At 45.6% G+C, this 25954-nt stretch overlaps 1 protein-coding gene across 2 annotated transcripts in view; it reads left to right on the forward strand.

Moving 5' to 3' along the window:
• Jag1 (jagged canonical Notch ligand 1) overlaps positions 1-23863 on the forward strand; it is a 37357-nt gene extending 13494 nt beyond the window's left edge. The window contains exons 4-26 of one of the 2 annotated variants that reach the window (XM_070006741.1): positions 1767-2021; positions 3676-3736; positions 8277-8407; positions 8964-9083; positions 9499-9612; positions 10735-10848; positions 11463-11576; positions 12046-12092; positions 12432-12605; positions 13328-13478; positions 14431-14595; positions 15079-15192; positions 15911-16024; positions 16111-16224; positions 16379-16495; positions 16990-17017; positions 17488-17573; positions 19100-19213; positions 19917-20026; positions 20123-20356; positions 20533-20664; positions 20849-20999; positions 21574-23863. In XM_070006741.1, coding sequence (XP_069862842.1) covers positions 1767-2021; positions 3676-3736; positions 8277-8407; positions 8964-9083; positions 9499-9612; positions 10735-10848; positions 11463-11576; positions 12046-12092; positions 12432-12605; positions 13328-13478; positions 14431-14595; positions 15079-15192; positions 15911-16024; positions 16111-16224; positions 16379-16495; positions 16990-17017; positions 17488-17573; positions 19100-19213; positions 19917-20026; positions 20123-20356; positions 20533-20664; positions 20849-20999; positions 21574-22031 — 3218 coding nt within the window. In that variant the 3' untranslated portion in view covers positions 22032-23863. The remainder of the gene's footprint in view (positions 1-1766; positions 2022-3675; positions 3737-8276; positions 8408-8963; positions 9084-9498; positions 9613-10734; positions 10849-11462; positions 11577-12045; positions 12093-12431; positions 12606-13327; positions 13479-14430; positions 14596-15078; positions 15193-15910; positions 16025-16110; positions 16225-16378; positions 16496-16989; positions 17018-17487; positions 17574-19099; positions 19214-19916; positions 20027-20122; positions 20357-20532; positions 20665-20848; positions 21000-21573) is intronic. The other variant, XM_070006742.1, reaches the window with a different exon arrangement.
• Positions 23864-25954: the final 2091 nt, after the last annotated feature.

Genomic DNA, 25954 nt, shown 5'->3' on the forward strand with positions numbered 1-25954 from the left:
CTCCAAGTGGTTCATGTATACTGGGGTGTAAGTCTGCAGGTATGTGGGCTTCTTTAAGGCCTGTCCTGTCCACAAGACAGTTGGAGAGCCCCAGAGGGTAATTGCTGGCACTGAGTTGAAAGTGGAGTATGTGGATGAAACCACCCAGGAGTTTTCTTCTTTGGTCACCTACAGGCTTGCATAGCTTTGTCAAGGAGCACAGGCCCAAGGCCTGCACAAACAGTTGTGTGGGTGTGTAAGAATCACAGAGACATTGCAAGTAGGTTCTAAGTTGTGTTTCTAAGGGGGGCCTTCAATTTGACAAGGTGATGAAGAGTTAGCACTGGCAGGTTTAAGAAAACAAACACAACATTAGGCTGGGTTGCTGACTTAGTGCCTTATGGCCTATTCCCATCCCTCCCCCGAACCTCTGGCACCTAGCCATTTGGAGCTATTTTTGTACCTGTCTCTTCTGGCATTCTAGATCACAAGTGACCTCAGGGCCAGGACCACCTCTTACTCTCCTGCAAGCTGCTTGAACTCTAGGCTCTATTCTCTTGAGTAAGCATTCTTTAAGGAGCTGGACTTGAAAGAACCAAGACCACCTCTTTCTCCCAATCTAAATTAGGGTTGGTGAGTCAGACTCTCATCTGCCTTCTGGACGGAGGAAAACGATGAAATTCATCAGGTTTGTGATGTTTTTGAAACACCAGCCTAAAGGGTGACATGGTTAACAGTTCCATTACAAACAAAGGTAACCCAGTTTTGTTGGGTACCAGATCTTCCTTTGTTTTCAGGGTTTTGAGATGGACCAGTGAGACAGAACTCTAAAACCAGAAAGGAAAAAAAAAAGATTGCTCACTTTCATTGGAATACGAAAGTTTCTTCAGGAACAACATTCCACTGGGGGGAGGTGGGAACTTTCTGTAATATTGGTTTAGTCAACCATGTAATGGAAAAGTTGGCAAAGGAGAGAAACAGGTCACAGGAATAAACACCATCACTTTAACACCTGAAAGTGTGCTCACCATCACTTTAATTAAACACCAGTTAGAACAAGAGATGTCTTAATCGGGGAAAGATTTTCAAAAAATGGATATTTGGTGCTGGGAGGGACAGTTGACAGGGTTTTTGTTGGTGGATGGTTTGGGACCGTCCATGGGCTGTAGATTGATTGTGTGGATATTCTGATTCAGCACCTCCATTTTTAGAGTACTTTTTTTTTTAATAATAATTTTATTGTACAAAGGGGTTTCAAATTTAACATTGGTTCATGAGTAAAATGCATCTTGATGTCACCTTTTCATCGTTTCTTCCCATCTTTCACAACCCCCTCCATCCTCTCAGTTTTCCTAGTTTCATTTTCATATAAGGATATGATGGCTGCATTCATTTAATCCGCTCCCCTTGACTTCAAGGCCCCCTCCCAAAGAAATAAATGCAAAGAAATGGAAGGTCTCAGGATATTGAGGTTGGCAACGTATATGTGGATGGATTGGTTTAATATGCTCACCTGTGGCTTTAACAGCCAAAGGTCAAAACCTGGATGTCCACACATCAGGTGTTTCCAGACAATAAACTATGCTACGAGCCCACTAAGGAGATTCAGTAGGTGGTCATGGTGGTGGTCTCTGGGAGAGGTGATCAACTTTCTGTTTAAATGTCTGAATTTTCATGTGCTCCATTTTTCCTTTGGAAAAAAAAAGCTATAGCCAAAATGATCAGGGCAGCGAGGGTCTGCTGTGAATGTTGACGCGATTCATCTTTTTTCTTTTTCTTTCCTGTAGAACCTGATAGCATTATTGAAAAGGCGTCTCACTCGGGCATGATAAACCCCAGCCGGCAGTGGCAGACACTGAAGCAGAACACGGGGGTGGCGCACTTTGAGTATCAGATCCGTGTGACCTGCGATGACTACTACTATGGCTTCGGCTGTAATAAGTTCTGTCGGCCCAGAGATGACTTCTTTGGACATTATGCCTGTGACCAGAATGGCAACAAAACTTGTATGGAGGGCTGGATGGGCCCCGAGTGTAACAAAGGTGCGTGTACTAGGTGAGGTGGCTGGTCCGGACTGCCTGTTGCTTTGGGTGTGAAGTTCTCTCTCCCTCCAACAGTCAGGTGGCCAGTTGGTATCTCAAGCAGGGTGGGATTTGTTGTTGTTGTTGTTGTTATCTATGACTGGAGCGTGAAGATGGAGTATGTAGAGGAGGCTGTTGGTCCCTTCCGATCCCCTTTACCAGCTGGTGTCCCCATCCCCCAGCTGCTGGGAGTGTTGGCTGCTAACAGCTCACAGCTGCTCCTTCTCCAGGGAATTGTCCTTGGCCAAGCAGGAGCCACTCCATGTCCCGTTCTTGCAGCTCACAGTTTATCCAGTGACTGACAGAAGGGCCACAAAGGCCAGCCCCCTTTGCCTTAATGCTATGGCACAGGATTCACACTGCCGAGCTTCCCCTGGGATCGGGCTGGAGCCAGACTGCAGCTGAGACCATGTCCTTGCTCAGTTTGTTCTCCTCCCCCATCTGCCTCTCTTATTCACTTTCACCCTGTCCTTCGAACACCTTGGCTTCTGAGGAGCCAAATGCCAGCAGGGATGGCCCATGGTAACTTGGACAATGCTGTTGGGGGTGGTGGTGTGGCAGCCTCCAAAGCTCATGTGGCCCTGCTGCAGACTGACACCAGGCATCTTTTGCGGGGTGGGGGATGTGATGTGGAGGGAAAGATTGAGCCCACTCAGGAGTGTAAGCCTTCAGTATTCTCCACTGCCTCCTGTCCCAGCTCCTTATCCTAGAGCTCAGTGATTATCTAATGTGCCTAGCAATTTGATAGGAATTCTAGTGAACCATATGTTATCCTCTCCTGAATAATGATGCCCTCTGCTTATCTTACATGATAATTAGCTAAATTCTTGTGTGAGAAACTTAAAAAAATGAATTTTTGAACCTTGAATGGTGGGGCATGGGGGGAATTTGAGGTTTCTTGGGAAATACTGCTTTCTTCACTAACTGGTGACATTTTGAATGGGTGGCATTTCCAGAATCGCGAGGAAGTCAGGAATTGACTATGTCCCAGTCATTTTTTTAAAAAATCAGTAGCAGTTAAGCTCTAATGGTAGTATTTTTAAATGTTAGTTCAGTTTCTTTTAAATGAAGGAAGTATAGGATTTCTTTGTGAGAATACAGAAGTACCACCAGATCTGGCTGCCGGATTAGCTGGCCAAATGAAGCTAGCCTGGTTGGCTCAGTTAGCCCCGTGGGATTGTTGAAACTAGGCATTTTGCTGGGGGCGGGGGTAAAGGAGGCTGGGGCTCAGCTGAAGATGCCCTGATAGGACAGTATGAATGGGATGAGGATGGGCGTGGCAGTGTGGGAATCGCCTGGGCAGGGGCTCAAGGAGCTGGATAGCTATTGTAGAGATTGCACGAAGGATTCCCTTCCCCCATCATTTGTCTTCAGTATGTCCCCAAACAGTATCAAGTTTTGGGGCTCTGTTAGCATGGCCTTGAAGTTTAAAGCTGGATTTGTTATATTGGGCCCCTCCCATCTTCCTCTCCTAACGATGGGATGGATATGAGATCTCTTAAAATCATGGATTTTGTAGGCTTAATGGACTAGGCCATTCTCAGGACTGATGGCAGTGAGGGAGAGACCCAGGCAGCATGCTGACACACCCTTCTGTTTTGTTTTTCTTTTGCAGCTATTTGCCGACAAGGCTGTAGTCCCAAGCATGGGTCTTGCAAAGTCCCCGGTGACTGCAGGTAAATGAGTAAATCGGTTTTTTGTGTTTTCTTACTTTTTTTTTTTTTAATTTCCTGTAATGCAACAGAGGAACTTGGCTTTCTTGTGACTATACTGATGGCTTTTTCTTTGGACAACAAGAAAGCTGCAAAAAAAAAAATTACGCCCATCCGAAGCTTATTAAATTATAACAGCTGTCTGGTGGAATGCAAACAGTGACTATTCTCTTGAGCAACAAAAAAGGAACTGTTAGTATGGGCCTAGCCAGTGACTTCATGTATTAACTGTCCTGTAAATTGATAACACATTTTTGTAATCTTCCCTCAAAGTGCTAATGGACTAGATGGAGGGATGTGGCTTTGTTTCCTTCAGTCTCTTCCTCTTCCTCCTCCCCCCGGCTTTGGCTTTTCCTCTCTCTGCCCTCCCCCACTTTCCCATCAGTAGGCAAAAGTCCAGCATTCTTTAGAATGGGATTAGTACAATCTCCTGGCCCTTTGCAGGCAGGAGGCTGCGTCTGTGCTGAGAGGTTAATGGCTGCGCTGGAATCTGCTCAGTTGAGCCTGATGAATGTAGACTTTTGCTGGCTGCCTTTGAAGTCTGTTCTTTTATGGTCCAGGAACAATGCAGAAGCCAAAGGGAGACCTACCCTGACTGCTTCCTGATGGTTTTTGGAGGCTTCTTTAAATGTATATTATGCCACTTTGGGAAAGGCTCATTTCAGGAAATGCTGTGGCATTTCCACAGTGACTCACACTTTACTCTCCCATCCTGTCAAATTAGCAGATTTCATGTGCCACCAAGTGTGTTCTTTGAATACCGTCACCTTTGCCTCCAAAGCTCCTCAGTTCATGAACCAGTATAACATACCTCAAACAATTGTGGTCAACTGGAGCTCTTATTCAAATGCAGATCCCAATTCCATAGCGTTGGGACTAGGTTCCCTAATGATGGTACTGCTGCTGGTGGGAGCGTACTTTGAGAATCAGTATATCCAGACCGCAGTATTCACACTGCCAATTCCTGGAACTAAACAGGGCAACTAAACTGGGTGCTGTATAGGTTCCTTGGCTCCTCCCCCGTCCAGTCCCATCCCTTGATTTGGCCCAGGAACCTGCTTATGAAAGTTGACCATGTGATTTCACCTGTTAGTAAATCTGAGGGCTGTTAGTAAATCTGAGGGTTGTTGCTTTAAAGAGATTACCTGTAGGCTTTACCTTGCTGATCTCACTCACCTGCTTTGTGTGTTGTTCATGCAATGGAAACACTTAACTTGAGGCTGAAGTGGGACTCAGGGCTGCTAGAAATAAGAACAGATTATCCTGAACTTGTTTCATCCCAATTGTGTGTGTGTATTTTTGTGTTGGGTTTATTTTTTAAAAAATGTTTATTATAAAGGTGATGTGCAGAGGGGTTACAGTTTCATAATCTTCCTCATAATCTTCCTTATTTCTAAAAGTGGATTTTCTAGAAGACTTTGGGAATTCACCTACCAACCCCTGGGTGGCAGCTGACCAGAGTATGTAATAGTGTTACTGTACTGTCAAATGCAAAGCAGGAATCCACCTACTATAACTCTCCTTAATTAAGAGTGTACTGGAGAAAGTCAGAACTGTGGTGTTATTAGGGACGCAGAGCCTGTTGCCTGCTCCGATGACTATCAGCCTGGCTGTCGGTGATTTGTGCTACTGTCATCAGAATAAACACACTGCTGCTCAGGGGAGGCCCTCAGAGCCAGAACAACAGGCTTTGTTTCCAGAATTGAGCCCTTTCTCTTTCGAAGTCTCACCTCCTACTCCCTGCCCAGACACGCACTGGTGCTCTTATTTACTTAAATTGCCACTTTCCCACACAGCATTTGCATAGTCTTCCAGCCCAGTTCCTTCTCCTTGCTTTAAAAAAGAAAATCAAAACAGAACCTTCCAGCTAAGGAAGTTCAGGTTGGGTCCTGCTCTAGAAATAGTTGAATGGCAAGTACCTGTAAGTTGTCTTTTGGATTATGTATTACACAGGGTGGTGTTGTTGGTTTTTTTTTTTTTTTTTTTTTCCCCTCCTGCACGCGAGAAAACTTCCCCTGGTTTTGTTCTCAAGTAAGACTCAGGTTGCTTCTTTCTGGGTGCACATGCTCACTTTATTGCAAAGCCTGCCAGTGATACCGAAGTTAATTATGAATCATCCTATGAGGAAAGCCACTTCAATTTCTCATGAGAATCTTAATCATATACTATTAAACTGGGATAACTTGGGGGATGCCTCTTTTAGGGTCAGTATTTTTATTTGTTTTCTTTTGAAGTCATCCATGGCCTCTTGTGGTTGCTTTTTTTATGTGTGGGGATTGAACTCTCATTAATTAAGAGGTTAGGTCGTGTCCTCAGCTGTCTTTCCCTGCTTTGATTAGGCAAATTGAAGAGATGTAGTCATCCTTAATTTGGAAGGGTAAAGGAAGAGACAGCAAGACCATGGCTGAGCTCTATCAGTCCTCATAGTATCTCCTGGGCTAAAAATATCAACCTGACAGAGTGGCTCTCTGTTCCCCATGCCTCCCATGAGTGTCTGGTTGTTATTGTTTTTTAAAGTATTCTATCAGATGACTTACTGGGTTCTTAAATATTGTCCCTTGTTATTTAGACTGAGGGTCTATTTTCTATAAACCAGAATCCTGTCTGCTTAATTTTAAGCCAAATGTTCCAGTGGTTCTCTGTGTTTGGGTGTGGACAGCTTGTTTTTGAGAAGTTAGGAAGTGGTTAGTCAGTATTCTCAGGGGTTAAGTTGATTTGCAGCCGTGGGTGATTAGCTATTTGGTAGATCCCTATAATTTTCCCATGACAAGGATTTGCTTGCTTTGCCTCTAGCTCTCTGGAACCAAAAGCCTTTCTTTCTGGGGGGTTGGAGGGGGGGGTTGTTTTCCAGAGTTACAGCTGAGCAGCTTACAGGGTGGCTAGCTCTATGACTTTTCCCAGGTCCCACTCTGCAATGATTTTGCGTGACCCACATTTGCTCTACTTTTCGTTCTACCATCAAGCTGGTGCTCCCTGCCTTCTCCCATCCCTTTTTGTTAAAAGCTTGATTTTGAGAAGGCGTTTAAAGTTTCAGAGAGCTTGAAACCTGAGGGGAGAGTGGTTTGAGACCCTGCCCTCTCTCCCACCCCAGGTGAAGGTTTATGTTTGTGTTTTTGTTTGGTGATCAAAGACACCATCTGGTTTCAAAAGAGTCTGATGAACAAGGTGCTTATAAAGGAAACTCAACTCCCCTAAAACTAGATAAACTAAGCTGACCTCTCTTTCCTCCCTCTCTCCCCTCTCCCCTCTCCCCTCCCCTCCCCTCCCCTTTCCTTCCCTTCCCTCCCCTCTCCTCTCCTCTCAGCTATTCATTTTCTCCTCTTTCCTCTCTTCTCTCCCTCCCTTCTCTCCCTCTCCTCCCTCTCTCCCTCTCCCATTCCTCTCTCCCTCTCCCTCCCCCTCCTCTCTCCTGCCCCTTCTCCCTCCTCTCCCCTTCCTCTCTCCCTTTCTCTCCCTCCTCTCTCCTCTATTCCCCTCTTCCTCCCTCCTCTCTCTCCTTCTCTTTTTTCTCCTCTCTCCTTTCTCTTCTCTCCTCTCCCCTGTCTCCCATCTCTCTCTCCCTTCTCTCCCTTTTCTCTCCCCTCTCTCCGCAAAGTGAGAAATGACTAAATTAGCATGGACAGCCATGGTAATGGCTCATGAATTATCTGTGGACTTGGTGTCAAGTGTTGCTGCTTTTACTCAAGGAGTTTTAGTCTTCACTGAAAGAGGGGTGCCTGTCCTCTTCATGTTTTGTTATTGTTGTTGTTGTTGTTTCACTGTTGTGGTTGTGCTGGTACTGGGGCTTGAACTAAGGCCTTGTGCTCTAGTTTGGCTTTTTTTTTTTTAACACAAGGCAGACACTATTGAGCCCCAATTCCCACTTCTAGCATTTTTTCTGGTTAACTAGAGATGACTCTCAAAGACTTTCTGGCTTGGGCTGGCTGCGAACCACAACCCTCAGATCTCAGCCTCTTGAAGAGATAGGATCACAGGTGTGAACCACCAGTGCCCAGCCTTTTGGTTTTATAAAGTAGCATCATGAGGTGTTTTCCTGTCTCACATGGTGTCTCCTTGAGTCTCTGTGCACTGGAGTGAGTTATGACTTGCTGTGGAGACAAAGCCTAGCAGAGCTGCAAGCCCAGCATTGGTGGAGAATTTGCACATCTATTGTCACCAGGGGTCCTTTCCTTCTATGGTCTGTCCCCACAAGGCCCTAGGATTGATTTATTCCAGGTCCCTACCTTCAGCTCATTTGTGGGAACTGGAGAAGAGAGTTACTTTGTGGAGGGCAGGCACCCAATGCTGGCTCCTCCCCAGGCAGCCCTCCTTTTGTCTGGGAGGGGATCTTAGCCCAACTGTGAAATGTTTATAAGGAGCCCCCACCCCACTCCCAAGCCTTGAAAGCCTGCCATCCTGTCTCCCAGAATAAAACAAAAACAGACTGGCCTTCTGCAGTGTTTTAGCCATGCAGATCCCCCTGCATGTTCAGAAGGCTAAGCGGGGCTGTGTTGTCTGTCTACAGGTGCCAGTATGGATGGCAAGGCCTGTACTGCGATAAGTGCATTCCGCATCCAGGATGTGTCCACGGCACCTGCAATGAGCCCTGGCAGTGCCTCTGTGAGACCAACTGGGGTGGTCAGCTCTGCGACAAAGGTACGCCATCAGGGGGGAGCCCTGGGAGGTGGGATGCAGACCTCAGGAGCAAGATGAGATGTTGGGGTGGGACAGTGGTTTGTGTGTGTGTGTATACTGAGGCTTGAACCCAGGTCCCCGGTGCTGGCTTAGTTTTTTCACTCAAGGTTGATGCTCCTCCACTTGAGCCATAGCTCCACTTTTGGCTTTTTGCTGGTTAATTGGAGATAAAGAGTCTCCTGGACTGTTCTGCCCAGGTTGGCTTAGAACTGCTGTCCTCAGACCTGAGCCTTCTGAGTAGCTAGGATAACAAGTACCCGGCTTAATGACTTGGTATTAACTTTGCTTTTGTGGTGCTGGTGATTAAACACAGGGCCTTAAGCATGCTATGTAAGTGCCCCGCCATCAAGCTACATCCCTGATGCTGGGGCCTTTTCTTCTGAATCTGTTTGAATTGGCCTTTAATACTGTGGAGGTATTTTATTATTTTAGGGAGTATTACTTTTTAGAAGAGAGGTGAGAGATGAGGTTAGAGCCATGAGAATTCTCTTTGTGACGTCTGGGGTCTTTTTGGCAGATCTCAATTACTGTGGGACTCATCAGCCATGTCTCAACGGGGGAACCTGTAGCAACACAGGCCCTGACAAATATCAGTGTTCCTGCCCCGAGGGGTACTCAGGACCCAACTGTGAAATCGGTAAGTGGTCCAAGTTGAGTGAGGAAAACCTTGCTTCATTTTTTTCGGGCACATTCAGTTTAAAAGACTTAAGCCACTATAAAAAGATGAACATAACTTCTAGAGTAAAGACTTGTTATTCAGCCCTTTGATGGGTCTGTGAAACGTCTGGACTCAATAACTTGTTTAGGGTGGTGTGATTAGGGTAGGAAGTCTGTCCCGTGAACCTCTGGGCACCAAGGTATGCTGGAATGTGGTTGGGGAAACCTTAACAAGAAAGATAACTCTTCTTTTTTCCTCGACACATCAGGGTTACATCACATGCTTGGCTTTTACTTTTTTGCAACATGCTGGACTTGGTGGCTGAGGGTGTGGGACTTGGGTGAAGGGGAAGGCCGGGCAAGGAGTGGGTGTCTGACTGTTCTGGTTTTTGCAGCTGAGCACGCTTGCCTCTCAGATCCTTGCCACAACAGAGGCAGCTGCAAAGAGACCTCCCTGGGGTTTGAGTGCGAGTGTTCTCCTGGCTGGACTGGACCCACATGTTCTACAAGTAAGTCTAGGCTTTGGTCAGTGTCTTTTCTGGAGGGTTAAGATAGGGTTGGTGAGAGATACTTGGGCTTGTTCCACTTAATGACCTAATGACAGGTCTGTCTGAGTGGGAGAAGAATGGGTGCTGTATGGAGTCTGGTGGAAGTCTCCAAGGGCTTCCATCAAACCTGCCAGAATGGAACTGTGGCTGGCAGAGATTTCTCATGGAACAGCTCCTTTTATGTATGTATTGCTGGAGCCTTGATACCTTCAATCCTGGTTATTCTCCCTGAACTATGGGGAGGCTTTTTCAGAGGATGTTTTTCATCAGACCAGGCTGCAGAGCTTGCTCTATTGTGAAAGCTGGCCCTATGTCGGGACCTCATGGGATGCTTCACAGTGCAGGGCACTGGGTACCACAGATTCCCTCCAGTTCTATGGTCTTGAATGAGATGCTGGAATCTGAGGTGCAGCCAGGCTTGAAAACCACTGTCATCCGCACCCTCAAGAGCAGTGAGCAGTATGGTTTAGGATGTGGGTTCTGGGGTCAGAGGCCTGGTCTTGCAACTAGACCTCATCCATTACCTAGGGGTGCAGGTAAGGCTTCTTTAAACAGGATGGTAGCGATTCTCAGCTCTAAAGGACATCACGAAGGCTCTGTTGGTGAATGCACGTGTGGTTCACATCATAACCAAAGTGAGAAATCTGTGACCCAGTGCAGGAAGGTATAGCATCTGGGTGTGTTATTGTGGGGAAACCGAACAGATCAGCAGCAGATGATTTTCTACCTGTAAAGAAGTTACTTTTCTACACCTTCCCTTTGTGACCTCTGAGCCACAATGAAAACTATTCCTTTCAAAGTAAAGATTATCTAGTGTTGTCACTGAGTTGATGCTCCAGCTGTCTTTTTCTCCCCCACTGCTTAAGGGGGGATTAAATGAACTGGGGCAGTGGGGGATTTAAAGCTAAAATCAAGGCTTGGGCCTTATCATTACCCTCCCACTTGCCCTACTATAGCTTTACTTGTAGTTTGCTTATAGCTGCCATTGGGCTCCTCAGGAGAGTTGTGACTGTATTATCTGATTACCAAATGGATTGAAATTAAATTGTGTCACCTCTCCCCCTCCCTCCCCCCATTGAGCAGACATTGATGACTGTTCTCCAAATAACTGTTCCCACGGGGGCACCTGCCAGGACTTGGTAAACGGATTTAAGTGTGTGTGCCCTCCCCAGTGGACTGGCAAGACGTGCCAGTTAGGTAAGAAAATTCTTGTGACTCTTAATTCCTGAACTGAGGGGTGGCTTTGCCATTCAAACCCGGGAAGAGAGATGAGCATGTGGCCAGCGGTGGTGCAAGTTTGCATTCTATCATCCTAAGAAGTAATTTATTATCAAGAGTCTCATGGGTCCTGGAGAAATAACTTGAATGCAAATGGGCTCGCTTTTTTTAGGCCCTGTGGGAAAGTTGTGGGATTCCTTGAACCATGTCAATCCCTCTGTCCTAGGAGTGTTCAGCTGGGTTCCAAACAGGGATGATCTCATGAGGAATGAGCTGTCTGCATTCTTCTGGCCCTGCTGAAATCCCAGCAACTAGGCTGCACTGGTTTTGCACAGAAATGCCTGGTGGCTTTCTGCTATTCTTTGGGGGACCAGTTGTTAACCAGCAGCTAGAAAGTAATCAATTAGCTTTCCTTATTCGATAACAGCTAGGGAGGAGGCTTAGGTGCTCAAAATATTAGGGGCCTAGTATTTTCTTCTTTAGCTGGCTTGTTAAAATAAAATGCCCCTTATTGCAGACCAACCTATTGATATGGTGCCTCTTGGGGGGTTGCTGAACTCTGTTTCTCCTTGCTCATCCTTGTTTCTTTTCAGATGCAAATGAATGCGAGGCCAAACCTTGTGTAAATGCCAAATCCTGTAAGAATCTGATTGGCAGCTACTACTGTGATTGTCTTCCTGGCTGGATGGGTCAGAATTGTGACATAAGTGAGTGACTGTGTTGATTTTCATTGTTTTCATGAAACTTTGCCTATTAATTCTCCCACTCCATTTCTAAGACATTCAAGAAAAAAACATTTCTGATGTTAAAGGATTGAACTTGCAGCATTGTGTCTGCTGGCCAAATGAGCATCATGGAGTAGGAGGAAACCTTTATAGCGGAAATGCTTTTGGAAAGGGAGTGGCCAGCACAGCAAGGAAAACATATAATTTATCAGGCTCATTAGTTGCTAATAGTAGCCATATTCTGATAAAGTGATTAAAACAATGATGTGAAGTTTCACTCTCTCAGTTTGGAAGAATTAGGGAGGATCCCCCCCAGTGTCATATGTAATACCTTATCTCACAGGAAGCATAGAGGAAATCTGATTTGAAATTTTATCTGTACTGAGCTGTGAAGGCTTTTCCATTTCAATGTCAAGTGTCTCTTTAATGTGATGACTTATTTGTCTTTTAGATATTAATGACTGCCTTGGCCAGTGTCAGAATGACGCCGCCTGTCGGGTACGTTAAACGTCTGTGTCAATGAAAATCTTGCCAATTGACAGCAAATCATAAGATTATATGATGCTTGGGAGAGCTGTGTCCCTGTGAGATTTAAAAATGCAGGTGAAAAATGAGTCCCTGGAAGTTTGACTTGGGCTCATGTTACTAACTCCAGCCTCTCCAGTCATTTCAAAGGCATGCATGCAGAAACTACTAACCCCTGGCGAGAGGCTTGGCTTTTGGCTATTTCAGTGAATCAGCAGAACCGCAGCAGTCGTATTAAACCGCTGGAGCTCTGTTTGTGGAATACATAGAAAAAAAAGCATGTTTCTTCCCCCTCCCCTTCTCCTCTTCCAGGATTTGGTTAATGGTTATCGCTGTATCTGTCCACCTGGCTATGCAGGCGATCACTGTGAGAGAGACATCGATGAATGTGCCAGCAACCCCTGTTTGAATGGGGGTCACTGTCAGAATGAAATTAACAGATTCCAGTGTCTGTGTCCCACTGGTTTCTCTGGAAACCTCTGTCAGGTGAGCGGAGGCAGAAACCTCAGATTTGGGTTAAGATTTTATGGCAGAGCCTCCTCCCCCTTGTCCTTGCCACAACCTCTCCCCTGCCCCCCAAACACACACCCATATTCTTGTGTCTGGGGTCTCATGACATCTGTTAACATCTAATTAACTAGAGAATCTCTGCTAGACAAATGCTGGTGGACGGAGATGCTGATAAACAATTTCTGAGCTTGCTTAGCATGTCTATTTTGGTTGGTTCCTTTTACACTCTCAGTTCTACTCCTCTGCCACTCTGCTCTGTATTTTTTGGGATTTGTGTGTTGGCACTAGGACTTGAACTTGGGGCCTAGGTACTGTCCCTTAGCTTTTGTGCTCAAGGCTGGCATTGTTAACACTTGAGCCATCTACCTCTTTCTTTGTGCTTCTTTTTGGTGGCTAATTGGAGATGAGTCTCATGGGCTTTGCTGCTTGGGCTGGCTTTGAATCTCGATCTTAGATCTAAGCCTCCTGGGTAGCTAAGATTACAGGCATGGTGCACAGTACCTGGCTTGCCATGCATTTTGTTTACATGGACTCCAGCATTCCCAAGGACAAGAGATGTGTCATGTTCAGGGTGTCTGCTTGTAGAAGTAGATGAGGGGGAGTCTGATTCAGTAGCTGCTCTTCTCAGAGAAGGGATGGCAATGCCTTTTGTTTTACTTTGCTTTCTGCCCCTTCTTCCTTGTTCCTGATAATTGCAGCTCGACATAGATTATTGTGAACCCAACCCCTGCCAGAATGGTGCCCAGTGCTACAATCGAGCCAGCGACTATTTCTGCAAGTGCCCAGAGGACTATGAGGGCAAGAACTGCTCACACCTGAAAGACCACTGTCGCACCACACCTTGTGAAGGTACCTCTCTCCCCCGGGACCTACATGTTTCCAGACCTCCTCTTATCCCATGTTTGCTATCTCCCCTAAGGCTTGCAGAAGTAGTATATAGGTAAAGGAGACCAATAGATTGCAACTGCTTTTATCTGATCGCTTGGGGAAGCCAGAACACGTGGAAACAATCTGTTCAGGCCTGCCAGTATACAAGTAGCCCAGGGGAGGGAATGTGAAATCCATTTATCATTTTGGTTCTGGGGTGGGCTGATTTGCAGCACCACACCAAGACCAATTCCTCACAGTGATGCTGTCAGTGGAACTTGGCAACAGTGGGAATGTTCTATAATATCTGCATCAGGTTACAGTAGCCACAGGCCACGTGCAGTGTCATTGGGCATTTAGATTGTCACCAAGTACAACAAGAAAACATTCATTTACTGGTCCTTTAAACACAGCCACATGTGGCTCATGCCTGCTCTTTGGAGCAGCACAACCTTAAAGTTTCTGTAATTTTCTCCTTCGGCCTTGCTTAATTAAGATTAAGATGGAAGGAAGTTGAGCAGGCCTTTTTGCATTAGCAAGTACTTAACAAATGAGGTAGATGTTAAGAGGGATGATGGAGGCTTAAAAAAAGTCTTTAAAATCAGATTGGGGGAGAATGATAGGGGAAGACAGTGATCAAGATGCATTGTGTTAATAAGTTGACATGTTGAGTTGAAACCTCTTTATATAGCTACTGTATTGAAAATAACAATATGAACCATGAGATCACCCAGCTGGAGTCTTAACTTGCCCTGTCATGGTTGGTGTGCCTTGTGGTCTTGGTCCCAAGATATCTCTTGATGTCTTATCCTCTTTAACAAAGGGTATCCCTCTCCCGTAAGGCAGGCTCCTTGCTTATTGATGCTCTGTGTGTGTGTGTGTGTGTCTGTCTCTGTCTCTGTGGCTGGGATCTGATTCAAAGTCTGTGTTCCAGTGATTGACAGCTGCACCGTGGCCATGGCTTCCAATGACACACCTGATGGGGTGCGGTATATCTCCTCCAACGTCTGTGGTCCCCACGGGAAGTGCAAGAGCCAGTCGGGAGGCAAATTCACCTGCGACTGTAACAAAGGCTTCACAGGAACATACTGCCATGAAAGTAAGACCATCATCAGGGAAGAGAGTGTGGTGCCCTCTGCGCCCCCTCCCCTTTCCCCCATCACTGCTCAGCTTAGGAACATTTGAGTTGGAATTACTTTAACCAGAAAGTTAAAGAGGAAGAGACCAGTTCCCAATCCCAAATCATGACATTTGGGATCTGGGACTGAGGTTTATTCCATTGCCCAGATTACCTAGATGCTTCTGAAGCTCCCCTGACTAATGTATGGGTATCTTACTAATTTGAGTGGTTCGTCTTCTATAGAAGTTTTCTTCCCCTGGCTCACCAAATAACTGTGTGGAGGCAATTGAATAAAATTGGCAGGGGCCACTGTCTGGGAACTGGCTTGATTAGCCACCTGTCAGGAGAACGTCCTGACGAGTTTAGAATTTTGAGGTACTGGGTATCTCAGGAAAACGGCAAGACAGCGCTTGCTTTGGGGGCCTTACTTGTTCTTCAGTTCTGATTTTTTTCTTTTCCTAGATATTAATGATTGCGAGAGCAACCCCTGTAAAAATGGTGGCACTTGCATTGACGGTGTCAATTCATACAAGTGTATCTGCAGTGATGGCTGGGAGGGAGCCTACTGTGAAACCAGTGAGTCCCTGGGTCTTGTGGAGATGGGAGGTTGAGGTGGTGGGTGGATTATTTCTCCTTTTCCTCAAGTCAGGGAGAGCTTTTCCTTGTATAGAAATCTCTGGAAGTAATGCCCTGGCAGACTCACTGTGTTCTGTGTGCATTTACTGAGAAATAAGGGGAGAGGACCTGAGAAGCTATAGAATGAGATTGGTAGTTAGGATAATGTCTCCCTTTATAAAGATAAATAGACGTGGCTCTGTTTTGTTTTTAATTTCTGTTCATCTTGATTAGAATTGTCATAGGAATACCCAAGGCGCTGTATGCTACTTGCCTAACTTGTAGTATTCCAAGTAGCCCAATTGGAAGCCCATTTTTTTCCTTGAAAAGGGCAGTCTTGGGAAGCACTCACATGTTCTCAGGATATGCTCGGTAGAAAGCAGGGGTTAAAAGGAGTAGGTTGGTGGGCTAGAAGGCTTATTATAAATGAAGATCTAGACAGATCTGGACAGTGGCACGTAGATACCTTTTATTAAGAGAACTGTGGATGTAAGTGCAGTTTCTTTTGTTTTGGGGCATTTTATAGTTCTGTTTTATTATGTTATAAATGATTTTATCATGTGTCTTCAAAAATATAACCTATAAACATAAAAAGAAATAGCCCTAAGAAAGCTTTGTTCCTGTGTATGGTGAATGGTCCTGGAATCTCCTTCAGCTACTGTCTCTTTTTTGATTCTAGATATTAATGACTGCAGCCAGAACCCTTGCCACAATGGGGGCACGTGTCGTGACCTGGTTAACGACTTCTACTGTGACTGTAAAAATGGTTGGAAAGGAAAGACCTGCCACTCCCGTGAGTGTTAGCTGCCTGGGTCCTCGGTTCTGTCTCCTGTGAGAAGTAGGTGTGCTGAGGCTGATCACGAGATGTTCTTCCTCCAGGTGACAGCCAATGTGATGAGGCCACATGCAACAATGGCGGCACCTGCTATGATGAAGGGGATGCGTTCAAGTGCATGTGTCCTGGAGGCTGGGAAGGAACAACCTGTAACATAGGTAACTCTTCATCCTGAGTGGGATTGGCAGGGTGTGTGGGGCTGTGTAGCCACCTGAATGACTCTGATTACCGTCATTTCCTTGAACCTAGTGCATGCTTCTGTAGCCTACCACATCCTCAGGGAGGGTGGTCTTGTCTGTTCTTGTCTTGTAGCCAGAAACAGTAGCTGCCTGCCCAACCCCTGCCATAATGGGGGAACCTGTGTGGTCAATGGCGAGTCCTTCACATGTGTCTGCAAAGAAGGCTGGGAGGGGCCCATCTGCACTCAGAGTGAGTGTCTTCCCCCCTGAACTCTCTCAGGGCTGCTGGAGCAGATCCTGGTGTCCTTGGGGACTTGCAATCGAAACCAGAAACCAGAAGCAGCACTGTTTGATGTCTGCTTTTATATCACCTGGGTCTGTATTAATGACTTGATGGGATACAGTCCTGACCTGGGCATGAGAAAAAGCTCCGATGAGATAAGTGGAGACAGATGGTGTCTCCGTTCCCAGCTCTGGGTCTGACCAGCAGCCTTCCTCCCATTCTCACCCCAATCCCTAAGTCCCCTACCAGGGCCTCTTCCTGTGTACATGTGTCCCACGGCAAATGAAACTGAGTGTGGTATGGGCCTGGTTCCAATTTAGCAGAGGTTTTAAGTATATTTGGCTGGTGTTAACTGTGACTTTATCATATGGGTATTATGGAAACAAGTGATGATTTTTACTGAGGGCTAAGACCCCCATTTCCCCCCTGCCGAAGACCTTACTGTTGTCTTTTCTTTGCAGATACCAATGACTGCAGCCCTCATCCCTGGTAAGTGTGGCAGCCTTTTGAGATCTTACTTGTCAGCTGTAACATGCATAGGAATCTCCTGGGATTGAGTTTAAAATGTGGGTTCTGATTCAAGAGGTCTGGGGTGGGGCTCTACTTTTCTAACAAGCTCCCAGGCGATGCCCATCTTGGTGCTGTGCGGACCACACTTTAATTAGCCAGGTTGTGTCTTCATTTAGAGCAGCAAATTCTCAACCTTGGCTGCACACAGAAATCGCCTGGGGAGCTTTTAAAAGTCCTGATGCTTGGGCTGCAACTGAGATCTCGGAAATTAGATTCTCTTGGGGGTAAGGCCCAGGCATCAGTATTTTTGGGGTGGCTCAGGCAGTGGTGAATGTGGCCAAAGATGAAAGCCACATGATGGTAGCTGGCATGACTTGGTGCGATGGATGGATGGAGTTGTGGATCAGGAGACTAGTTAGTAACTGAGGTGGTCTTCGCTTTCTTCTTAGTTACAACAGTGGCACCTGCGTGGATGGAGACAACTGGTACCGGTGTGAATGTGCTCCAGGTTTTGCTGGGCCTGATTGCAGAATAAGTAAGGACTGCCCTTGTCTGGGTTTCCCAATTGGCTCTATCCCCTTGGTTCCATTCTTCAGCTTGTGAATTTTTCATCTTTAAAAAATGAAAAGTCAGGGGCTGGGAAAGTGGCTCAGTGGTAGAGTAAGGCCTTGGGTTAGCACCACATGAACAGTAAAAGCCAGAAGTGGCATATGGCTCAGTGGTAGAGCGCTAGCCTTGAGCTAAAAAGCTGAGGGACAGCACCCAGGCCTAGAGTTCAGGCCTCACGACCGACCAAAAAAAAAGGCACTAGTGGCTCATGCCTATAATCTTAGTTACTAAGGAAGCCCAGATGGTGAGGATCCCAGTTCCAAGCCAGTCCAGGTAGGAACGTTTGTTCACACTCTCTTACCCCCAAATAAGCACCAAAAAGCTGGAAGTGGAGGTGTGGCTCAAGTGGCTAGAGCATTAGCCTTGAGCAAAAAACGCAAGTACCCTACTAGCAAAAAACAAAACAAAACAAAAAAAACAAAGCCATAGTCAAAATTTAGTAGTCTGCCTCCAGCTGGGATTAAAGTGCCCCTAGCTGGCTCCTCCCAGGTACTTTCCAGTAATTCCTAGGGTTGCACAGCTGCCTTGTTTTTGGGGATTGTGCCAGCCACAGAATTTGATGATTAAGCTATGCTATAGCCCGGAGGAAAGTGTATGCTTTTCCTCATGACTAACATGAAATTGTGGGTAAGCGGATGCTAGCCACAGTGACACTGGGGTAGGACCAGGCTAACACAAATGAAGGGGCTGGGACTGTGGCTTCCATGGACTGGTCTGTGATGGATCTGATCAGGCCCCAGAGAAATGACTAAAAGAAAAGTGGGAGGTAGAGAGTATAATGTTTCAGGAAGCTGAAAGTTTATTCTTTATTGTAAGCTTTCTCCTACTTTTATTTACTTTTACATATTGTTTCTTTTATACAATAAAGGTGATATAATAACTGTATTGTTGTTGTTCCCGAATTCCCAATTCTGGGATTGACCTCAGTGCTAGGTGAGGCTAGCTTGTACTTATTTTATGCTTCTAGATTGGGGTTTGGCAAGCAACTTTCCGGGGGCCACATCTGGCTGGCTACCTATCTTCCTAAAGTTCTGTCGGCACAGAGCCACACTTGTTTGTTGCTTGTCTGTAACTACTTTTACAATACCACATGAGTCCAGTAGTTGTGATAGACCTTGTGGCCCTTAAAGTCTGCAGTATTTACTCTGGCCTTTTTTCAGGAAAAGGTTGCTGGCCTTCCTCTAAATTGTACTGTCAGTGACACAGGAACTTGAGTAGAAATTGCTGCCTACAAAAACGGTTCTCAGCTGTTAAAAGTCAGGTTACTGCTAATCTTTGGAGGGTCAGTGACTGGTTAAGTATATTTTGGGGAGAGTAGTAATTCGTGTCTTGGTGAATTTTCACTCATGTAAACAGCTTGTACTCATGATTTGAATACTTCTCTATGTCTGCAAAAACTTGACTATGTGCTTCCCACTGTTGGGGGTCTAAACTCAAGCTCCTTTCTTTCAGACATCAATGAATGCCAGTCTTCACCTTGTGCCTTTGGAGCAACCTGTGTGGATGAGATCAATGGCTACCGGTGTATCTGCCCTCCGGGACACAGTGGTACCAGGTGCCAAGAAGGTATGTATGCCAGGCCCAGGCTGGCTGCGTGTCTTTTTAGTTTTTGAGACAAGGGCCTCATTTCATAGCTCAGACTGGCCTTGAACTGGTGATTCTCTGCCTTGGCCGCTCAAGTGCTGATCCGATGGCTTGTGCTCCCACATGCAGCCCTGTTTCTTCGGGACCAAGGGGACTCCCGGTCATCAGTTGACTGCTCAGGAGTGGGCCCCACGCTCGGGGAGGGATGCACAGTGGGAGTTAATAGAAAAAGGGAAACACATGGGATCTTCTCATAGTCAGCTGTTGAACACGAATGCTGTGTAACAAAGCAGCTTCCAGCCCTGTGGCTTGCAGTCAGCCTTTGTTTTTGTTGCTTGTGGGTGGAATGATTGTGCTGTGAGTCCCATTCATGTGGATCAATAGGCAGCTGTCTCCGAGGCATGTGCTTTTCATGATACATGGCAGGCACACAGGAGGTCATCTCTGAAAGCCTGATGAGAGGGTTTCTCGGGTCACTACTATCACTTTATCAACCAAAGCAAGTCATGTAGGCGAATAAGGAGTCAGTGGGGGGTGGGGAGTACGTGCCTCATGTCATGGAAAGAATTGTGGTCACATGGCAAAGGACAGAGGTGTAACCACTTCATAACAGGGAGGGAGTATTAAGAACCATAATCCCATCGATGGAAGAAGAAACTCATACTCATGCATCTCTGCCTCTCAGTTTCAGGGAGACCTTGCATCACCATGGGGAGTGTAATACCCGATGGGGCCAAGTGGGATGATGACTGTAACACCTGCCAGTGCCTGAATGGACGCATCGCCTGCTCCAAGGTAGGGTGTGAGGGTTGCTGTGGTTCTTGTGTGTCCTGCCAGCATGGGGGTCGGTTGTTCCTGCTAAGCCCTCAGCCCCTGTTTTCCTCTCTTCAGGTCTGGTGTGGCCCTCGACCTTGCCTACTCCACAAAGGGCACAGTGAATGCCCCAGCGGGCAGAACTGCATCCCCATCCTGGATGACCAGTGTTTTGTCCGTCCCTGCACGGGGGTGGGCGAGTGTCGGTCTTCGAGTCTCCAACCAGTGAAGACCAAGTGCACCTCCGACTCCTATTATCAGGACAACTGTGCAAACATTACATTCACCTTTAACAAAGAGATGATGGCGCCGGTATGTAGTACTTTCTGCCTGTCTGAAAAGTAGTGGCACAAGCCTAGGATCTACTTCTCTTTATCCTAAGTTCCTGTCTTAGAGCAAAACAAGGCTTGAATTTAGGTAGTTTGTGAACATCAGCCCTTTGATTCTTTCAGTGTCTTATATGTGTGGATTTAAAAAAATTGTTTTAGGGTCTTACTACGGAGCATATTTGCAGTGAACTGAGGAACCTGAATATTTTGAAGAATGTTTCTGCTGAATATTCCATCTACATAGCTTGTGAACCTTCCCCTTCAGCAAACAACGAGATACATGTAGCCATTGTGAGTATAAGACCTATTCACACCTAACTTGGACTATAAGGGGGATAAACATCAGTCAGCGAGGATCCAAGTGGAGCAAATACATAGAAAGTTAAATATTACACATAGGTGCTGTCATAATTTTGGGGAGAGGTTACTGTAGCATGTCTCCCTTAGTCAAATCTGACAATTGTGCTTTTTCTAGTCTGCCGAAGATATCCGGGATGATGGAAACCCTATCAAGGAAATCACCGACAAAATAATAGACCTTGTTAGCAAGCGTGAAGGAAACAGCTCCCTTATTGCTGCTGTTGCCGAAGTGAGAGTTCAGAGGCGGCCTCTGAAGAACAGAACAGGTAGGTGCCTAGTGGGAAGAGTTCCTAACACCATCCAGTAAAGCCACCAGGTGGATTTCCTGACAGTGTTCTCTGCCTCTTGGGAGTTACTACCACCAGTGAGCAAACTCAGGCCAGTCTATCTGCTTGAGGACAGTTGCTCACTTGACCCTTCTTCCCCACCAGCAAGCTATGTGTTCTTGCCTGCAGGCTCCCCTGCAGAGCAGGTACTGCTTAGATCCATGTCAGGCCCTAGGGTAGAGCGCTGCTGAGCTCAAGACTATGCAAAGCCTACCTTGGCCTTTGAATGTCATGTTATGTGGAGACAGACTGTAGGAGCTGCCTGCCATCCTATCTGGCCTGGGGACCCAAGTGTCAAGATCTCTTGGGTCCCCGATCCCGGCACTTGCTTTATTATCAAGCCGTGAATTGACAAGATGCAGTTGTGAAGAGAGGTTTGTCCCCATGGTACCCCTCTTAGGGATGAAGGAATGGAGAACCAGCATTGGTATTTTATTTCCCCCGTGGCAGTGGCTTTTTTTTTTTTTTTTTGTAGTGGGGAGTAGAGTTAATTGGTTCCATGCCTACCTTGCAGATTTCCTGGTTCCTTTGCTGAGCTCTGTCTTAACGGTGGCTTGGGTCTGTTGCTTGGTGACGGCATTCTACTGGTGCATGCGGAAGCGGCGTAAGCCAAGCAGTCACACGCACTCAGCCTCCGAAGACAACACCACCAACAACGTGCGAGAACAGCTGAACCAGATCAAAAATCCGATTGAGAAGCACGGGGCCAACACAGTCCCCATCAAGGATTACGAGAACAAAAACTCCAAAATGTCTAAAATAAGGACACACAACTCTGAAGTCGAGGAGGATGACATGGATAAGCACCAGCAGAAAGCCCGGTTTGCCAAACAGCCAGTATACACGCTGGTAGACAGAGAGGAGAAGCCCCCCAATGGCACGCCGACAAAACACCCAAACTGGACAAACAAACAGGACAACAGAGACTTGGAAAGTGCCCAAAGCTTGAACCGGATGGAGTACATCGTATAGCAGACAGTGGGTGCTGCTACTACTAGGTAGAGTCTGACAGTCTTGAGGGCACTCGGGGCTTGTTTTCTTTAGACTGTTGTCATATTTGAGTCTGAGGCTGTTGTTGACTTAGAATCCCTGTGTTAATTTAAGTTTCGACAAGCTGGCTTACACTGGCAATGGTAGTTTCTGTGGTTGGCTGGGAAATCAAGAGCTGCACCTCACAGCTATGCAAAAAACGAGTCCAGCGTGCCCTGATGCACTGGTGTGTGTTCCCTGCAGCTGACATGTCGAGAATTGGGCTCCCAGGACACTGCCCAGCCCCTAGTCCTCGAGCTCCCACTTCTGCCAGATGTCCTAATGGTGATGCAGTCTTAGCATAGTTTTATTTATATTTATTGACTCTTGAGTTGTTTTTGTATATTGGTTTTATGATGACGTACAAGTAGTTCTGTATTTGAAAAGTGCCTTTGCAGCTCAGAACCACAGCAACTATCACAAATGAGTTTATTATTTATTTTTTTTATTGTATTTTTGTCGTTGGGGGAGGGGGGCTTTGCTGTCAGCAGTTGCTGGTAAAATGAAGAATTTAAGAGGAAAAATGTGTCAAAAGTAGAATTTTTGTATAGTTATGTAAATAATTCTTTTTTATTAATCACTGTGTATATTTGATTTATTAACTTAATAATCAAGAGCCTTAAAAACATCATTCCTTTTTATTTATATGTATGTGTTTAGAACTGAAGGTTTTGATAGCATTGTAAGTGTATGGCTTTATTTTTTTGAACTTCTTTTCTCATTGCGTGTTGCCTATAAGTCAAAATTTAAGGTGTTTGAAAATAGTTTTATTTTAAAAAGATAGGGTGGGCTTCTGTGCCTGGGAATACTGATGGAATTTTTTTTTTTTTGTACGACGTCAGATGTTAAAACACCTTCTATATAGATAGCATCACTTTGAGACACGTTTTAAGGACTGACTGAGGCAGTTTGAGAATTAGTCTAGAACAGGTTCTCTTTTTTTGTTGTTGTTTTGTTTTGTTTTGTTTCCTGCTTTAGACTTGAAAAGAGACAGGCAGGTGATGTGCTACAGAGCAGTTCAAGGGAACAAGTTGAGCTATGACTAAATGTAGCCAGGATGTGAGTGGTTGAATATCATTAAAAATATCAAAATTGTGTGGAGTTGGAAGCACACCAATCTTATTTTGTAAATTCTGATTTCTTTTCACCATTCGTATGTAATACTGAACCACTTGTAGATTTGAGTTTTTGTTGTTATCTACTGCATTTAGGGAGTATTCTAATAAGCTAGTTGAATACTTGAACCATAAAATGTCCAGTAAGATCACTGTTTAGATTTGCTATAGAGTACACTGCCTGCCTTAAGTGAGGAAATCAAAGTACTATTACCAAGTTGAAGATGAAAAAGGCTTATAAAACAGAGCAATCTTGTTGGTTCACCAGTGAGACCGTGAAGATAACTTTGTATTGTTTTCTTAGTGTTATTTGAACATAAAAAAAATGCATCTTTGATGTGTTGTTCCTGGCAATAAGTTTTGAAAAGTAATATTTATTAAATTTTTTTTTGTATGAAAACCATGGAAGAGTGTGGCCTCTTGTGAGCTGATGTAGTTCTCCAGGTCTGGCTGTGATCTGTGCAGGCAGTCAATTGAGTAGGGCAGGCAGTGCCTGACAGGGGCACAGGTGAGGTACCGAAAGGCTTTCCAACCACAAAACTCATACGAAGTTCTCAAAAGAGCCTTGAGGCTGCTGTGAGGCAGGAGCTGTGGGAGCCACGTGTTCCTTGTTGTTCAACAGCAAGTGTGCATATTCCTGAATAAATACCACTGGATCAATGGCTTGTATGGAGGTGACTTGTTTGGGAGCAGCTGTGCGAAGTGCCCACTGACTAAAGGGCTTTTAAACGCTGGTGTTGGGGATGAAGACAGATTTAATTAATGGGTTGGATTTTTCTTTTTTGTCCCACTTGGTGGTTTGGATTAATAGTGATGTTCTGCCATTTTGTAGACCATATCCTTGTGATTGACTGACTGACATACCTTGTTGGGCTGGTCTCCCTGTTGTGAATTAGTCCCTGGGCCAGTGCATACCTTGTTGGGGTGGTCTCCCTGTTATGAGTTAGTCCTTGGGCCAGTGCAAACCAAGCAGATGGGCTCTGAGTGGGGCTATTAGGCATGGGATGCTGGGTGTCTTGACCTTGCATGAGGTCCTATTCAGGGTGGGCTGTTCCCTATACAGGACAAAAGCTCTGCCATTCTGTCAGGCTCAGGCTATTGGTGACCAGAGGGCAAATATGGCAGTATTGTGTGTGGGGCAGCTTTGCTTCTGGCTTCTACAGCAAGGGATGAGTCATGGTGACAGGCATACAGATAGCTTCCCACAGCCTTATGGAGTCCCCAGGAGTTCCCTGCTGTTGGTTTAGGAAGCCAAAGCTTACCCTTCTCAGACTGCCTTCCGGTGCTCCACCCACTTCTGGATTTCATAGTACAAATCCAACCGGTGCAAACAAACTGGAGGACAGGCATACTTTGGGAAATGCACTGCTTTCAGATGGACAACTGTTTAATAATGGATGACAGACTCTTAAGTGTTTCTGGCTCCTTGTGCATGAGCAGAGGCCACCGAGGAATTCTAAGATCTGTGACAGCCCTAAGAGCTCCAACAGCATGTTTTGGCTCATTGAGGAGGTATTCCGAAAAACCTGGATAGCAAGTATAGATTCCCATGACATCTCCCTGCCTTAGTGTTGCAATACTTTGTCATTAATCCCTGCTGGTGGACAACTGGTTTCTGCAAGATGGGGTTAGAAGGGGAGAAGTACAACCCCCTGAGCTTGGAGACTGTAGTTTAGCAGCAATGCCATTCTGAAACAATACCTTATTCTGGTGGTTTATAAACTTGGATTCTGCAGGACCCCAGAATTCCTTGGGTAGCTGCCAAATAGTTTTGTGCCAAGAAAAAAATGTTTAATGAGTCTCTGCAATTCTTCATTCCAGTAGGGAAGTGATCTTGAGATTCAAGGGTGTTGTCTGAATGAGCCTTTGGTCCTGGATACTCTTTAATAGTGGGAGATCCTAGACAGGGCTCCTGTGGGATCAAGATTGTGAAGAGGAAGCAAGAGGAAGCAAGCAACTGAACCCTGGTTATCCTGGGTTCAGGGGAGTAAAAGGAGAGGAGCTGGAGCCTTTGCTACTCCTCAGGATTGTTCTCAACCTCTATAAAGTGACCCTGGAAGAGAACTTTCAATCCAGAAATCTGGCTAGCTAGAATCCTAGTAGACACATGACATAAAACTAGGATATTAACTAGGAAGCTAATTTAGGATAAGAAGCTGCCCTGGGATTCAGAACTTAACATAGTACAAAATCAGAAAGGAGGATATGTTTTGATAGACTAAAAGCTAAGTGAGACTTGAGTGAGCAGAAGCATGACTTGAAAGTGGAATTTTCTTAAATGTAGGTCCCCAGGCCCAGCCTAAGGCCAAGTTGGGTCTGGGAATCTGCATTTTCAACTAGTGCTCCCACCCACATCTTCCTTTTGAGCTTATGGACAGTAAAATTTGAGAACAACCCTTCTAAAGTACAATCTCTCCATTAATTATAATGTTTTTCCTCCTTGTTAAACTGAATTAAATAGCCTGGAAGCCAGTGTGTTGCTAAATTGCCACCTGACATCATTTTTAAGTAAAATAATTACACTGCCCCTTGAGCAAGTTGTGGTCTAAGTGCTTCATCTTTATTAGTTGATCTGAGGGGTCAGTGAGTCAAAGTTAACTTAGTAATATTTCTTGAGCAGCAAAGAGCCAAAGGAACCAGAGTGTGGGTTTCCTAACATGTCTAAGTGGTTTACACTTGCCTATCTAAAAGCATGCAAGTGTGTAGCTAAAAACTAGCTGGCTTCAAAGGAAAAAAAAAAAGAGGCCCATA

Source organism: Dipodomys merriami, unplaced genomic scaffold, assembly GCF_024711535.1.
Source record: "Dipodomys merriami isolate MVZ:Mamm:240054 unplaced genomic scaffold, mDipMer1.0.p SCAF_7, whole genome shotgun sequence".
Classification (NCBI taxonomy): domain Eukaryota; kingdom Metazoa; phylum Chordata; class Mammalia; order Rodentia; family Heteromyidae; genus Dipodomys; species Dipodomys merriami.